Genomic DNA, 13,351 nt, shown 5'->3' with positions numbered 1-13,351 from the left:
ACCGCAAACACACTTTGGCGATCGCCGATACGCGCGATTCGCGACTCCGACGCATCAATCAATCAGACATGGGGTATTAATATTCTCAGAGCCCTATTTTTGTGCTGGGACTATCTGCTTTGGGAGTTTTTTTCGCCATTTTTAATATCCAATGGCATTTCCTCTCCCGCGGGGCCTCACGCCCTCGGAGATTGGCTTTCTCGCGGAGATGGAGATGGTGACGGTGGTGCCTCGCCAACGTCTCGAGGGCCTAGAACTACTCGGGGTAAGCTCTTTTTTATATATGTGATGATCTCGTGAAGGAAACACCAATTGACTTTTTTACAGGGTCCGATTGAACCTCTTGTTCCTCCACAACGCGCCTCCTTGCCCCTCTGGCTCGCACTGCTCCTCAAACGTCAACGCCGCGCGAATATTATGCCTCCATCATGGCTACACCCCGAACCTCTCAACTTGATCCTCGAGGTCGAATCCCAACATCCAGATTATAGGGATACCTTCTCCCCTCCTCCCCCGCTGCCCGGCCAGCCCAGCATTCGGGATGACGGACTTGCGCCTACTGCCCGACCTCAATATACACCGGACGGTAATAGATATTATGCCTCGCCGCCATTCTTACCACAAAATACTGCTCAGGCGGAGGGGTTTTCGTCCCGTGATCCGCCCGCATTGCCCTTCCATTGGGTCGAGATGGGGAACATGATGCTCGAGTCCGCGAGTGATGACCTTGTGGAACCGGATCAAATCCGACGATTATTGAAAGACTTGCGTGAAGTACGTCTGGCTAAAATGAGAGCCGGCACGGACGTTCTCGACGCAGCAGCAACCGGTGGTGGGGGTGTTGCCTTGACAGGTGTTGGCGCAATGGAAGTTGGCGAGGAGCGAGGGTTCCTGACTGGGGTAGTGGATAATCTCCGGTATGTGGCGTCGATCTCAGTGATACTACGAAATTGCAAATTTGCATTTGCTTTTGCTTTGCGCCCGGTATCATTCAGTTACTAACCCTTTATCCCAGGAAACTTGGCGCGTCTAAAGAGCAAGCCCGGCGCGAGCAAATGGCCGAGCAACGGGCTAATGGTGCATATGACGGTGCCCAGGACGAGGAAGAAGAGGACTACATGGAGTTTTAACCTGCATGGGATATGTTTATTGTTTGGCTATTCATTTTTTTGGCGTTAAAGGTGCATCTGCAACGCGGACAAATGCCGCCCTCCCCCTACACCCTCTCTCATACTCGAACGACTTCATGTATATAGACGCATATACCCGATTTTTTTATTAAGATAAATCAGCGGTCGTAAAACCGAAACTGTTCCAATTTACCTAACACCATACATCATGCGAAAGCGCTCTAATACAAAAACATAGGCGGGGAACAATACCGCTGGGGATAGGAGGGGAAAGGAGGAGAGGAGAAGGCTGATAGCAACGTTGGTACAGGAAATGCCATAGTTTGCATCAAGCATCAAGGGCCGAAAAGCAGTGGTTGGAAAAATTATTTAACGCGCAATAGCTTCACTATTGGGGATTATCATGGTTCTTCTGCATCATCTTTCTCCGCGCCGCAAGAATCATTTCATCACGACGTTTTTGGAGGAGGCGTTGACGCTCGTCCTTGTTCTGAGACCATGAGCTTGCCGATGAAGCCGTTGAAGTCTCCGAATCCTTTTCACTAACAATCTTTGAGCTGAGGTTATACCGAGATATCAAGTCCTGTCCATCACCCTTGGTGGTGGCAGTTGACGTAGCCCGTGGAACGGTGGCATTGGTAGAAGGGATTGCGACCTGAGGTTGGAACGAGGGGGGGCGGCTAAACATGGACTGTCAGTATTTTGATCAAATATCGCATAGAAGTCGTCCTGACAAGGGGAAAAGAAGACACTGAGCGGTATGGTGTCGAGAATCCGAATGACAGCACCACAAGCGCAAGGTATGTGTGACGTACCGTTTCAAGTCCCCGTCCAGTTAGAATCCTCTCCGTAGTCGCGGCAGCGCTGCCTCCATTGCGCTGAAGATCCCACATGATGTCTCGCGTACTCAACTGGGGGAACATCTGGGAGATCTGCTCGACTTGGGCTGGGTCAACAGCATTGCCACGTCCACGGGGCCGACTGGCACCAGCGGGACCATCGTCGCGGTTAAAAAACCATCGGATGACGAAGAATGACACTACCGCAAGGGTGAGGAGAGAGGGTATATTCAACGAGGGCTCATCGTCGTGCATTGTGTTTTGACCGAGGGGGGGCGCGGGTCTCGGGTTTGGGGGAAGTTCGGGCTGTCAGGCCGAATCGCGGAGGCGGGAGCGCTTCCGCGTGTCAGGCAGGAGGTCGTGTGCGGAATGATATTCCCTCTGATTCAGACTTGTCGTGATGCGACCGGGTTAGAGGGTGAGATTTAGAGCGCGGAGACGGTTGCTGTCGCAAGGTGTGGCGGAGTAGACGGAGTAGACGGAGTTGCGGGTCGGTACTGACGGTTGCACGTGCCGGGGCACCTTTGATGGCATCAGCAAAGCAGAAGTGGAGAGAACAATGGAAGCTATATGGAAATAGCGGGAGACTCGAGATGAAAGGTTATAGAAATTGGATTCCTCGCCAGATCCGACTCGTTCGCAGTCTCTAAGTCTCTCCGTCTATTCCGATTCTCGGAAGGCGTCACCCCTCACAGTTGCGTCTGAAGTGGAAGGTATCAGAGCGAAGTCTATGATCTACAAGTCGAGGGATATCCACGCCACGATTGTGTATTCAGATGAATAGGCAAAGTAAGAAGAATAAAAAAATGATTTACACGAATTCAAGCCATCCCGGGGGTGGATAAGCTGGGCTTGCGCAACACCAAACAAACAGTCATCATGCATAGCATAGATCATGAGCCAATATTCCTTCCCATCCAAGAAGCCAGACTCGACACCAAAACACCAACTGCCACCAATAGGGCAAGAAAGACAAGACGAATGCATCTAACAGGCTAGGTCAACAACATAAAAGACAAAAAAGACCATCCATGGATAGCCAACCGACGTAGCTCATCATACTCATTGCAGGTCGGCAGGGGTCAAGGCCTGGACGATACTGGTTCCCTCGCTGAATCGAGTGCGGAAGATGCGATTGGCGTTCTGGAACATGCCATCCTTGAGTGAGACGACAATGAATTGAGATCCCTTGAAGCGGGTCTTGATCAGGCGACCAATGTTCTGGGTATGGGAGAGATCCAGCGCGGCATCGACTTCGTCCAGAATGTACATGGGAGCTGGCTTGAATTGCAAGAGGGCCATAATCAGGGACAAAGCAATAAGTGATCTGATAGTAAGAAGTTAGTCATGTGTATATATATATAAAAGACCCAAGAAGAATTGGAACGTACCGTTGTCCACCACTAAGCTCTGTGAGACTCTGCTTCCAGACCTTTCCAAGAGACACCTTAACCTCCAGTCCGTCTGTGATATCCTTGCCCTCGGGAGGGTCGAGTTTGGCAAAGCTGCCCGGCAAAAGTTCCGCGAAGATTTGGCCAAAGTCACCATTGACCTTAACCCAGGTCTTGTGAAGCGCTTCCTTCTTATACTCGTTGAGATTGATGATGGTCTCCTCGATCTTACGCTTATCGCGAATGACGGTCTTCATCATGTTCTTCAGAGCGGCTTCCTTCTTCTCGACACTATCGATCATGTTCATAACCTTGGGGTTGATCTTCTTCTTCATCCCCTGGAATCGCTCGGTCAAGTTGCGCAACGTAGATTTGCATTCGGCGATGTTCTGGTCTTGGAAGTAATATGGGGTGTTGGGGCGACCGAACTGCTCCTTCTCGTCCGCGATCCATTCATGCTCTTGCTCCATGTGGCCAACGGCCTGGGCGGCAGTGTTCTGGTCTTTCTGCAGCTTCTCAAGCTGGTGGCCAAGTTTCTGCATCTCCAGACCCTCTTCAGTGATTTGCGAGGATTTCGTCTTCATCGTCTTCTCGAGTTCCCGCAACTCGTCGTCGAAGCCAGTCAACTTGGCTCTCTCATCCTCGAGGTGGGCTTGGGCAACATCGTGGGCATCCTAGAGGGAAAAGAAAAGGTCAATTTCATTTCCGTGGAATTTTTGTCAGAGCAAAGAACATACCTTGAGCCGTGTTTGTTCTCGCTTCAGAGAATCAATCTCTTCGACTTGAGCCTTCAGCGTATTCTCCGACTCTGCTGATTGTTCTTCGGCGGCTGAAAGATCACTTCCAACCTGCTCAGAATCAAGACGAGATGACTGCAGTTGTTTCTGCAGCTCCTTCACCGAAGCAGAATTCTTGGTGAGGTTTTTCTTGAGAGTGTTGAGTGAGCTCTGTAGCTCTGCCAACTTGCTATCCTTGTTGTCGCTAAATTCGCTCATATCTTTCTCAATGCGCTTAATATCTTTAGCGGCCTCGGTTTGTCGGGTTTTGGCATCTGCAATGTCTTGTTTCAGTTGCTCGATGTTTGCTCGCATCTCTTCAACGGCAGCAATAATCTATTTCAGTTTAGCATAGCACAGCAGCCAAAATAAAAGGTGGTACATACGGAAGAGGAAGAGTTGTTGTTGATTTGCTCTTCGGTAAGCTTGACTTCATGAGATTTGAGGTCCAGTGCTTGCTTGATCGATCGAACTTCATCAAGCTTCTTCTTTTCCTTCTTCATATTATCCTCCAAGGTGGCCAGTTGACGCTCTTTACTCCTCAACTCCTTGTTGATCTCATTGAGCTGCTGCAGAGTAACAAGAACTCCACTGGAGTTGGGGGAACTTCCACCCGACAGTGTTCCAGAGGGATCATAAACATCGCCATCGAGAGTAACACTCTTCATTCGAACAGACGGGTCAAAAGTGACCTTCTTGGCAGTGTCGGCGTCTTCACAAATAAGGGTGTTGCCAAAGACATAGTTCATCGCTGAAATAACCTCGTCGTCGTACCCAATCAAAGACAAGGCCAAATCGACCTTCCCGGGGGCAATGTTCTGGGCGGCTCCTATCTTCTCTGCGGAAGCCCTGAAGGAGGAGATCTTATTCAGAGGAATAATGGTAACGCGCTTGCGCAGTTTGCCCTTTTGGAGCAACTGGGTACCGGTCTCGGCGCTGTCGACAACGACGTTATACAGACGACCACCGGCGCAGATCTCTAGAGCAGTTGCCGCCGGGATCCGATCCTTGTTCAGTGTGAATAGTTGGGCGACCAAGCCCTTGACCTTCGATCGGTCGAAATTGGGTTGAGGGTCAGTATAGTTGAAGTCGACATTGGCAACCTTCCGCCTGAGGCCATCGGCTCTTTGGCGAAGTTCACGGATATCGCGTTGGAGTTGAGACTGTTCCTGGTAGATCTGCTCCTCCCTTCCAGGCTCGAATCCTAGTCTGGTGAGCTCTGCCTCAAGCTTCTTCGCTTGTGACCTCAATCCTTCCAAATCGGACAATAGACCGGAGTTCTGCTCTTTGGCCTTTTTGGCGCGTGGCTCGTCCTCCTTGATCCGCTTTTCGAAATTGGAGATCTTAAGCTTCGCTTGTTCCTGTACCGTAGTTGCGTTGCTGGCACGGTTTCGAGCGTCTTGCAATTGGCCCTGGTATCCGCTCTCTTGGCCTTCCTTCGAGGCAACACCGGTCTGCAAAGTTTGGAGCAATTCTTCCTTCTGCTCCACTTCCGCGTTTTGGGCATCAAGTTCTGCCTTAGCGGCATCGTACTGGGCCTGAACTTTATCATAGACCTTCTTCTTTTCTTGCAAAGCTTTCTCAAGGTCTTTGACAGTCTTTCGAATATCCTTGCCCTTCTCTTTCTCCTCCTCCATACTAGTTTTCTTGAGATCAAACACAGTTGTCAACCGGACTAACTCATGTGAATGCGCTTTCACCTCGTCCTCGAGACCTTGGAATTTTCCGCCCTTTCGCAGTTCCTTGTCGCGAGCAGCTCGCACACGTTTCACATCCTCTTCCAAGTGGGCGATTTCACTCTTGAGTTTGTCGGCATTCTCCTCCAGCGCTTGCACCTTACTCCGCTTGTTCTCGCACTCATCGCCGGCAACTCGTAACCGTTCACCACCCCGCACATAGTCGTGGGCAATGACAACTCGAGTCAAGCGTTCGAGATCACTTTGTGTCTGCTGGAAATCGAGGAAAGCACGTTTCTCAGAGCGAAGCTTCTCCAGCTTGGGCTCAATTTCCTCCTTGAGAAGGCCTTCGATCTCGTTCAGCTTCAGTTCCTTCTTGCTCATTGTCTTGATCGCCTTCTCCCTGCGGTCTTCGAACATTCGTGTACCGGCAGCTTCTTCAATCATCGACAAGATCTCAACTGCCTTCATGTTCAGGACCTTTGTAATGCGACCTTGCATAATGAGGAAGTTGGGATTGTTGATATTCAGCTGAACACTCTGGAACAAGTTCTGGACGGTTTGTTGCTGCGCTCGATGGCCATTGATGAGGTATTTGCTGGTACCTCCCAGCACGATTTGTCGGGTCACAGAGATGTTCGCATACTCCTCAAAACCGATCGGGGATTTCGCAGTATCGCGGTTGTCGAAGACGATGGTCACACTGGCTTTAGTGACACCGGCTTGACCGCGCTTGTAGATGAGGTCTTGGAGGTTTTGCGCGCGAACGGTGCTCATGTTCGTGATACCGAGAACGAAACAGATGGCGTCCAGAATGTTGGATTTACCGCTACCATTCAGGCCTGTGATCGAGTTGAACGCTTCGTCCCTATGATATTCTGTCAGCACATCACCATACCCGTTGCCCCTCTGCGACGGCCGTCAACATAGTCGGAGAGCTTGCGCACCATCCTGAGATCACCGTACGCACGGCGTACGATTTAAAGCCCTAAAAGAACAATTGTCAGCGCATCCGTATAGGCCATCGGAGCATTTTCGATGACTCACGTCTATCACAATTTCAACGATCCGCATGGTTGGCAATGCGAGTCGGCTCGCGGGCGGAGGCGGAGATGTCGAAAGCTGAAGAGGGGCGCGATTGTTTTGTTTATGATTTGCCCAGGTAAGCACAGCTGCTTGTCAGGTGACCTTATCGATTGTGGTCTTGGCACGGGCCACCCCCGTCATCCCCGAGGCTGCCATCTGGGGCACTCGGCCACTTTCTTTGGAAAGTCTCCGTCTGACTTCCGCTGAACATCGTCTCTAATTTGACTAGTTTGACTAATTAATCGCTTCTGCCTTATGACAGATCAGTCGGATTCACTCTGTTCCAGTCCAGTCCCCCAAGGTACTTGCCCCAGGAGCCTACCGGCGCCACTCTGCTTACAACATCCAATGATAATCTCTCTGATATTCAGTAGTGATCCTATTTTGAGATTTTTGGATGATCTTGAACATATATGATATTTGCGGACACCTCTTGGTGCTCAGCCTTCCCACACTCGGAGACTTATCGGACACTTCCAACCTTGGAAGCTTTCACACCACGGAGCCTCGTATTTGTTTGCTGTGCAGTAGAGACTATATAAACCTCCCCATTTACCCTCCCATGTAATCATATTGTCTACTATCTATGTTTTCAAAGGCTCTACTATCTTTACAAATACTACAAGTACTCGTACGACCAGCAACTTCTTTCAATACTTCAAGGGCCCTTACAGTCTTCAATTCAAGTCGCCATCACCATCATCTTTCAAATTTCCAACTATTCAATCATTCGAATTCCACCATGGCTGACCAACAAGATTGGGAGACCCTGTTCAAGGACAACAAGTTCGTCAACAACTATAAGACCGGCGAACAGATCACCGGCCAGTTCGCGCTCTCCCTTTTGGACCAAAGCGGCCTCGTCAAAAAGGCGAACAATAACCCAAGCGGACCTCTGGTCGTGCTGGACAATGCCTGTGGAACTGGAATCGTCTCCAGCATCCTCCACGACAAGCTTGATACCACCGTGAAGGCCAACTGGAAGTTGACCTGTGGTGATATATCTCCGGGTATGGTTGAATATACTCGGCGCCGGATGGCCAGGGAGAGCTGGCAGAATGCCGAGGTCAAGACTGTGGATGCACAGGACACAAAACTTCCTTCGAATCACTTTACATACGTGGTGACTTCATTCGGTGCGTGGAATCGTGATACCGTTCTTCTTGCTAACTAGGATATCGCGGGATAGTGCTGACTATTGATATCATTATTTAGCTTACATGGCTGTTCCGAAGTCCCTGGACGCTCTTGACGGTAAGCATTCTCGTTTTATATCTATTGAACCGCAAAGACAGATCGGTAATAACATAAAACATTTCTAGACAACACACGCATCTTGCAACCTGGAGGCACTATTGCCTTTTCCACATGGATAAAGCGTGAGTGACAACTTCATCCGATAACATCATTGCTTTCGGCGACCCCTATACTAAGTTGACTCCGGAAAAGCTGGCTGGGTCACCATTGTTGAAAAGGCAATCAAGACCATCCCCGAAAACCCTCCATTTCCCAGCACACAAGAGTTCCTTGAGAGACTGGGTAATGGTGGATGGTACTCAACATCCTGGATCGAGACTCAACTGCAGCAACGAGGCTTTGTCGACATTGACGTGAGAACTGAATCCAAGGCTCTCCCTCTCAGAGTGCCTGAGTTTGTGGAAATGACAATGATCATGTTTCCTATGATCGCCAAGAACTGGTGGACTGAGCAACAGAGGGAGGAACTTCTCGACAAGGTTCGTCCTGCATTAGTGAAATACTTGACGGATGTCTATGGGGAGGAGGGGGGAGATTCATATGGAATGGACGGCGATTCTCTCAACTGCACGCAAGGCAAGCCAGAAATAGCCACGACTGTATGGGGTTAAGCTCTGAATCAATCAAGAGGGCCCCAAGAGCTCGAAGGACGCGGATGGAGACAAATGTTTTGTTTTGCTTAATAATATAACTATTGATTTATCTTAAGATCTCATGCCCGAGGGTGGAAGTCTCGGTGAATATCTGAGGAGGGCTTTATCCATCATCTGGGTTTAAAAGCTGCTCCTACATGAAGGGTAGTCAAAAATTCAAATGTATATCCACCTGTAAACATCGTTGAACTCCATAGACAATGGACAAATCAAGGCATTCATAATTGTGACAAGATCATCAAGCGCATTTGACTGTAAGATCGGATCCTGATACCCCACAACAACACATTTAATTCCTGGTAAATCATCGCGCCTCCATCCCGAACGACTCTGTACTATTGGCCACCCTGAGGCAACGTCATGTAAACCAAAGAGCCCAACGCCGTTGCTGTTCAACTAAGTTAAAGGTCTACCACACCGATGTCGGCCTCATAATTCTCAACTCATGAAGCGTGCGCCGGGCCGACCGCTGCTGGGCGGCTTATGGCCCGATTGGGGTCCAGTCGGTTGTCCAAGTCCTCGTACCGGAGGATAAACTCGCGCTAAAGGCATAGTTAGCACATCGCTCGTCGTTCAACCCCCATCGATCGAGTTTGCTAAACATACCCGGATCTTTTTCCAGCTAGCAGGGTCCCAGAGCAGATAGACTCCGCGCTCGCTCACTCCTCGTTCCACGTCCATAGGTCCAGGATATGTTTCATCGCGGGTTAACCAGCAACGCTCAAGTTTGTGATACCGCCATTTGCGACCCATCAATTCCTCCGCGACTAACTCCTGGACAACATCCCTGGGCATACTATAGAAGATGTAGAAGAGGGTTTCGTCGCTGAAACCGGGAATCCGAGACTGGAGGGGCTGAATGTTGGCGACATTGTAGCAAGATGGCAATGAGAAATCTTGTTCCAAGGGTACAGCGGACATAGACGATACGAATGGCGAGGCAAAGGAGGTGTGAAGGGGCCTAGAGCGGCGCGAATCGGTTAGCAGGCATGAAACAGAATCCCGAGGGCGGTGCGAAATACATACTCAGGCTGATTCAAATCTAGGCCAAGGGTCATCAAATCTTGACCAACTGCGAGACTGGCCACATCGGGGCTCTCGCTATGGATCATGCGCAAGAGGCCAGCCAGTCCGAAGCGATCCAGCTCGCTCATCTGTGCCAGAGGCGGCTGCTCTGCACTTTGAGGCGCGTCAGAAACTTCCTGACCTTCATTTGCCTGTTGCTGCCTTTGTTGCAATTGTTGTTGCGGGTCGCTGAAATTGCGCTGGCTTGACATGAGGGTGTTGTTCAAATCCTGCAATGTTGGTTAGTGCGGGGCCTAGAAACGCGATCGCCGATCTAACTTACATCCTTCTCTGGCCCCAAAATCCCGTTAGACCCTTGATTGACAGGCGACCGAGATGTTCCAATGCCTGCGAGTCGTTGTCAGCTATTGATCCCTTTTTTACCGGTACGCTCCGCACACCGACGGAGCACGCCATTATCATACCAGTGCCGTATCCTCCAAAGCCTGGAGCTGCCATCAGGGAGCTTCGGCGATCTTGAGCCATCTCAGCAGCAGCATTTCGGCCCAAAGGAGGGAACTCGTCAATGTTGCCTGTTTGAGGCTGGCTGCCGGCTCCGAGCTGGCTACTGATCCCTTGTCCACCATTTCTGAAATCGTCAAGTCGATTGGCGAATTGCGTCCCGGAAGGAAACATGTCATCGTGCGGAGGTTGAGGCGGCTGCTGCACAGGATGCGACGGTGTTTGGGAAGTCCGAGAAGGGGGCTGTGACGTCGGCGGGAGCTGCTGCCTCTGAACTGGTGTGTGTTGGGCTGCTCGTTGACTAGCATTGGCCCAGACCTGTTGCCCAGGGTTCTGAGATTGTGACTGCAGCGGTGCACCCGAAAGAGAGGGAAACTCGCTAGAAATATCGGTATCGTTAGCCTTTGCCAGTTCTCTGGCGTCCCCGAAGCAACTCCGGGAGGGATGACTGTTGAGCCGATTGTATGACGAGAAGGAGATGTCACGTACGAGAGATCTAAAGGCGTCGCCGGTTGGGAGCCTCCAAGACTTTGCGCAAAGCTACCCATCGTTCCCATTGTGCGTTGTTGGTTGGTTTGTAGAGTAGAAGTTCCGCCTACGGGGAGGTTGAAGTTCCAATTGGCTGCGCCACCTAAATCGTAACCCCCCCAGCATTAGCACCCACTCATGTGTCTGTTGTAGATCTCTCGATTCCAAGACCGGACGTATACCTACCTAACTTCCCGTTTGGCAATCGCGCAGAGGGTAGTGTCGCGTTTCGAGCCTGAGCTTGCTGTGGCGCGGGGAATCCGGACATGCCTCGAAGCGGCGGGCCTGGTCCTAACACAAAGGCACCGAGCGTTAGCATGATCTTCACTGTTCCGTATCAATAGGTCCATGCTTCAGCCAGCATAGGAATGTCATCGAGTGATCCTTGCAAATATGTCTCGGTCGCAAATGGGACAGCCATTTCCGCAGGACTACTGCCATTGGAGGGTGAAACCCTTTCATCTTTGGAATCCGGGGCAGGATCCCTCAGAGTCGACACCATTCCAGAAGTAGGAAGATAGGCTGGAACTCAATAGCATATCCCTTTGTGGCGGGCAGAGATCGAGCAAGGACTCGGAGGGTAATGAAGAAAATGACGAACCTGGTCGGTTCATAGTTGGAGTCTCAGCGATGTGACTCGAGTCGGGGTCCTAGGGGCCCTCGGATATATCCAGAACGACAGATCACGGTTGAAATCAGTACAACGAAGAATTCGCGGGGAGAAAGCAGTCCACAAAGGCCCTCTTGAGCACTTGATGCGGCACTGCTCCGCCTGAGAGTGGAGTGAATCGATTGGGCGGTTAAACGCGCGGATGCGTAGGAGAGGTATGGGTTGACCTTGAGATATGGCAATGAGGACAGGATGAATAGACAGACAAGAATAGGTCGAGATTATCAACGAGCGGGTTCTCTTTTTGAAACTCCAATACCGAGAGTGCTTAACGTGAGGTCGTTCGATCTGATCGAGCCGGAATTGTACAAGAAGCGGGCTCGAGTTGCCGCCAGGCGCTCATGTGACCCGCCCTGCACCCCGAAAAAACGCAACAGCAACCCGGAGAGCCCGTACTCTTGTACCAACATTGACATTGACATTGAACCACAATGCAACGCTCGGTCGTCTCCCGTTTAGCTCGCCATGGGGGCATGGCCCTTTCGGATCTGCCTCCTGCCTATCTCGCCCCTTCCCTTCACTTCTCGACGATGCGAAACAATGTGCAGTCCTCGAATTTCTCTACGACTCCCGTCGCCGCCGGTCGTGGTGGACGCGACATGAACCGAACCCGTGGCGTGTCAGCCATCCACCGCACTGGTCCCAGATTCAAGCTGAGCGCCTCTAAATACGCTCTGCCTAAGCCCGTTTCGCCGGAGAAGATGCAAACGCGCCCCAGCACTCCTGAGCATGGACTTTGGGCTTTCTTCCCTCCATCGCGCGAGGCACTGAGTGTTCCGGAATTCGATATGGACTTTGGTGAGTGCATTGCATACTGAATCACATCAATTGCCCTTGATTGGTAGATTTGAATGCTGATAATTATCATACTAGGCCGCTCTTGGGCCATCCAAGAACTGCGCGAGAAGAGCTGGGACGATCTGCACAAGCTGTGGTGGGTTTGTGTCAAAGAGCGCAATCGCATTTCCACGTCCAACTTTGAGCGAGAGCGACTGAAGCCAGGTTACGGTGACCACGAAGCTCAGGCGCGGGACCGAGCTGTAAGTTACCCCCCAGATTCGCCTGTACTGTGAGCTACATTTCTATTCGGAAGTGCCCATGGCAGTTACCCACTCCCATTCTCCAGAATACGAGATGTCTTTTAACCTTGAGCTCTTGTTGAAAACATGTACTGACAGCTTTCTTTTTCTAGGTCCTCGTCACCCAAAAGAGCATCAAGCACGTTCTGCGTGAGCGCTGGTACGCCTGGGAGGAGGCCACACGCCTGTATGATCATGGAGTTCGCCCAGAGGGCCAGGGTTACGGAGATATGATGGAAGAGGAGGTCCCTGAACAGACCTCGGAGGTCACCAAGGAGGAGGCCAAGGATACCAAGGCATGATTGAGTGGCAATCATTTCCATTAAGGGTTCGAGCTCGAGCCCGAATATTGTAGCATATTAGTTTTGTTGTTTTTGTTCACATTGTTGCACCCATGTAAAATATCAATGACCATTTTGGAACAAAACTTACAATGACCTGGCGGTCTTTCCAAGGAGTAGCTTGACCATCTATGGGGTTGAGTACTAGTATATGCATGACTATGCCCGAGTGTGTATGGAGCATGGAGTACTAGTACGGGATCACTTGAAGTAAGTACTTTGTACATTAGGGGTAACCTCATGGTGATAAAAATAATTAAACGGTAAACCCCATCCCAAAGCGCATAAGTGCCCCGAATTTGAGGCGAGCTTGACTTGCTTCCTAGTGACTTGCAAGTCACTCACTATTGGCGGGCCCGTCAAATAGTTTAGTCTCCTCTTTCTTACCGCTTCGTTGA

The 13,351-nt window shown here is 50.7% G+C and overlaps 7 protein-coding genes across 7 annotated transcripts; 3 read left to right on the top strand and 4 right to left on the bottom strand.

Moving 5' to 3' along the window:
- Positions 1 to 151: 151 nt before the first annotated feature.
- On the top strand, positions 152 to 1,130 carry psf2 (DNA replication protein PSF2; the record flags this gene model as incomplete). The annotated part of the gene is made up of 3 exons (XM_057270574.1): positions 152 to 265; positions 328 to 917; positions 1,016 to 1,130. The coding sequence occupies 3 exons, from the start codon at positions 152 to 154 to the stop codon at positions 1,128 to 1,130; spliced, it is 819 nt and encodes a 272-aa protein (XP_057117748.1).
- Positions 1,131 to 1,518: 388 nt separating this feature from the next.
- Positions 1,519 to 2,224, bottom strand: N7481_011354 (CUE domain-containing protein; the record flags this gene model as incomplete). Its single annotated transcript, XM_057270573.1, has 2 exons — positions 1,519 to 1,821; positions 1,946 to 2,224. The coding sequence occupies 2 exons, from the start codon at positions 2,222 to 2,224 to the stop codon at positions 1,519 to 1,521; spliced, it is 582 nt and encodes a 193-aa protein (XP_057117747.1).
- An 807-nt stretch (positions 2,225 to 3,031) lies between these two features.
- Positions 3,032 to 6,886, bottom strand: N7481_011353 (condensin subunit SMC2; the record flags this gene model as incomplete). The annotated part of the gene is made up of 6 exons (XM_057270572.1): positions 3,032 to 3,296; positions 3,361 to 4,034; positions 4,098 to 4,472; positions 4,523 to 6,680; positions 6,760 to 6,800; positions 6,860 to 6,886. 6 exons carry the CDS (start codon positions 6,884 to 6,886, stop codon positions 3,032 to 3,034), a joined length of 3,540 nt encoding a protein of 1,179 aa, XP_057117746.1.
- Positions 6,887 to 7,640: 754 nt separating this feature from the next.
- On the top strand, positions 7,641 to 8,766 carry gtmA (gliotoxin thiomethyltransferase; the record flags this gene model as incomplete). Its single annotated transcript, XM_057270571.1, has 4 exons — positions 7,641 to 8,034; positions 8,114 to 8,152; positions 8,221 to 8,277; positions 8,348 to 8,766. 4 exons carry the CDS (start codon positions 7,641 to 7,643, stop codon positions 8,764 to 8,766), a joined length of 909 nt encoding a protein of 302 aa, XP_057117745.1.
- Positions 8,767 to 9,251: 485 nt separating this feature from the next.
- Positions 9,252 to 11,182, bottom strand: N7481_011351 (uncharacterized protein; the record flags this gene model as incomplete). Its single annotated transcript, XM_057270570.1, has 7 exons — positions 9,252 to 9,350; positions 9,415 to 9,769; positions 9,835 to 10,103; positions 10,157 to 10,221; positions 10,299 to 10,714; positions 10,825 to 10,966; positions 11,050 to 11,182. The coding sequence occupies 7 exons, from the start codon at positions 11,180 to 11,182 to the stop codon at positions 9,252 to 9,254; spliced, it is 1,479 nt and encodes a 492-aa protein (XP_057117744.1).
- An 18-nt stretch (positions 11,183 to 11,200) lies between these two features.
- Positions 11,201 to 11,477, bottom strand: N7481_011350 (uncharacterized protein; the record flags this gene model as incomplete). The annotated part of the gene is made up of 2 exons (XM_057270569.1): positions 11,201 to 11,385; positions 11,465 to 11,477. 2 exons carry the CDS (start codon positions 11,475 to 11,477, stop codon positions 11,201 to 11,203), a joined length of 198 nt encoding a protein of 65 aa, XP_057117743.1.
- A 487-nt stretch (positions 11,478 to 11,964) lies between these two features.
- On the top strand, positions 11,965 to 12,914 carry mrpl4 (mitochondrial 54S ribosomal protein uL29m; the record flags this gene model as incomplete). The annotated part of the gene is made up of 3 exons (XM_057270568.1): positions 11,965 to 12,331; positions 12,407 to 12,573; positions 12,726 to 12,914. The coding sequence occupies 3 exons, from the start codon at positions 11,965 to 11,967 to the stop codon at positions 12,912 to 12,914; spliced, it is 723 nt and encodes a 240-aa protein (XP_057117742.1).
- Positions 12,915 to 13,351: the final 437 nt, after the last annotated feature.

This window comes from Penicillium waksmanii (genome assembly GCF_028829765.1).
Source record: "Penicillium waksmanii strain IBT 27052 chromosome Unknown utg000009l:1.0-4314994.0:1.0-4318279.0, whole genome shotgun sequence".
Taxonomy (NCBI): Eukaryota; Fungi; Ascomycota; class Eurotiomycetes; order Eurotiales; family Aspergillaceae; genus Penicillium; species Penicillium waksmanii.
This window is presented reverse-complemented; position numbering and strand designations above follow the sequence as displayed.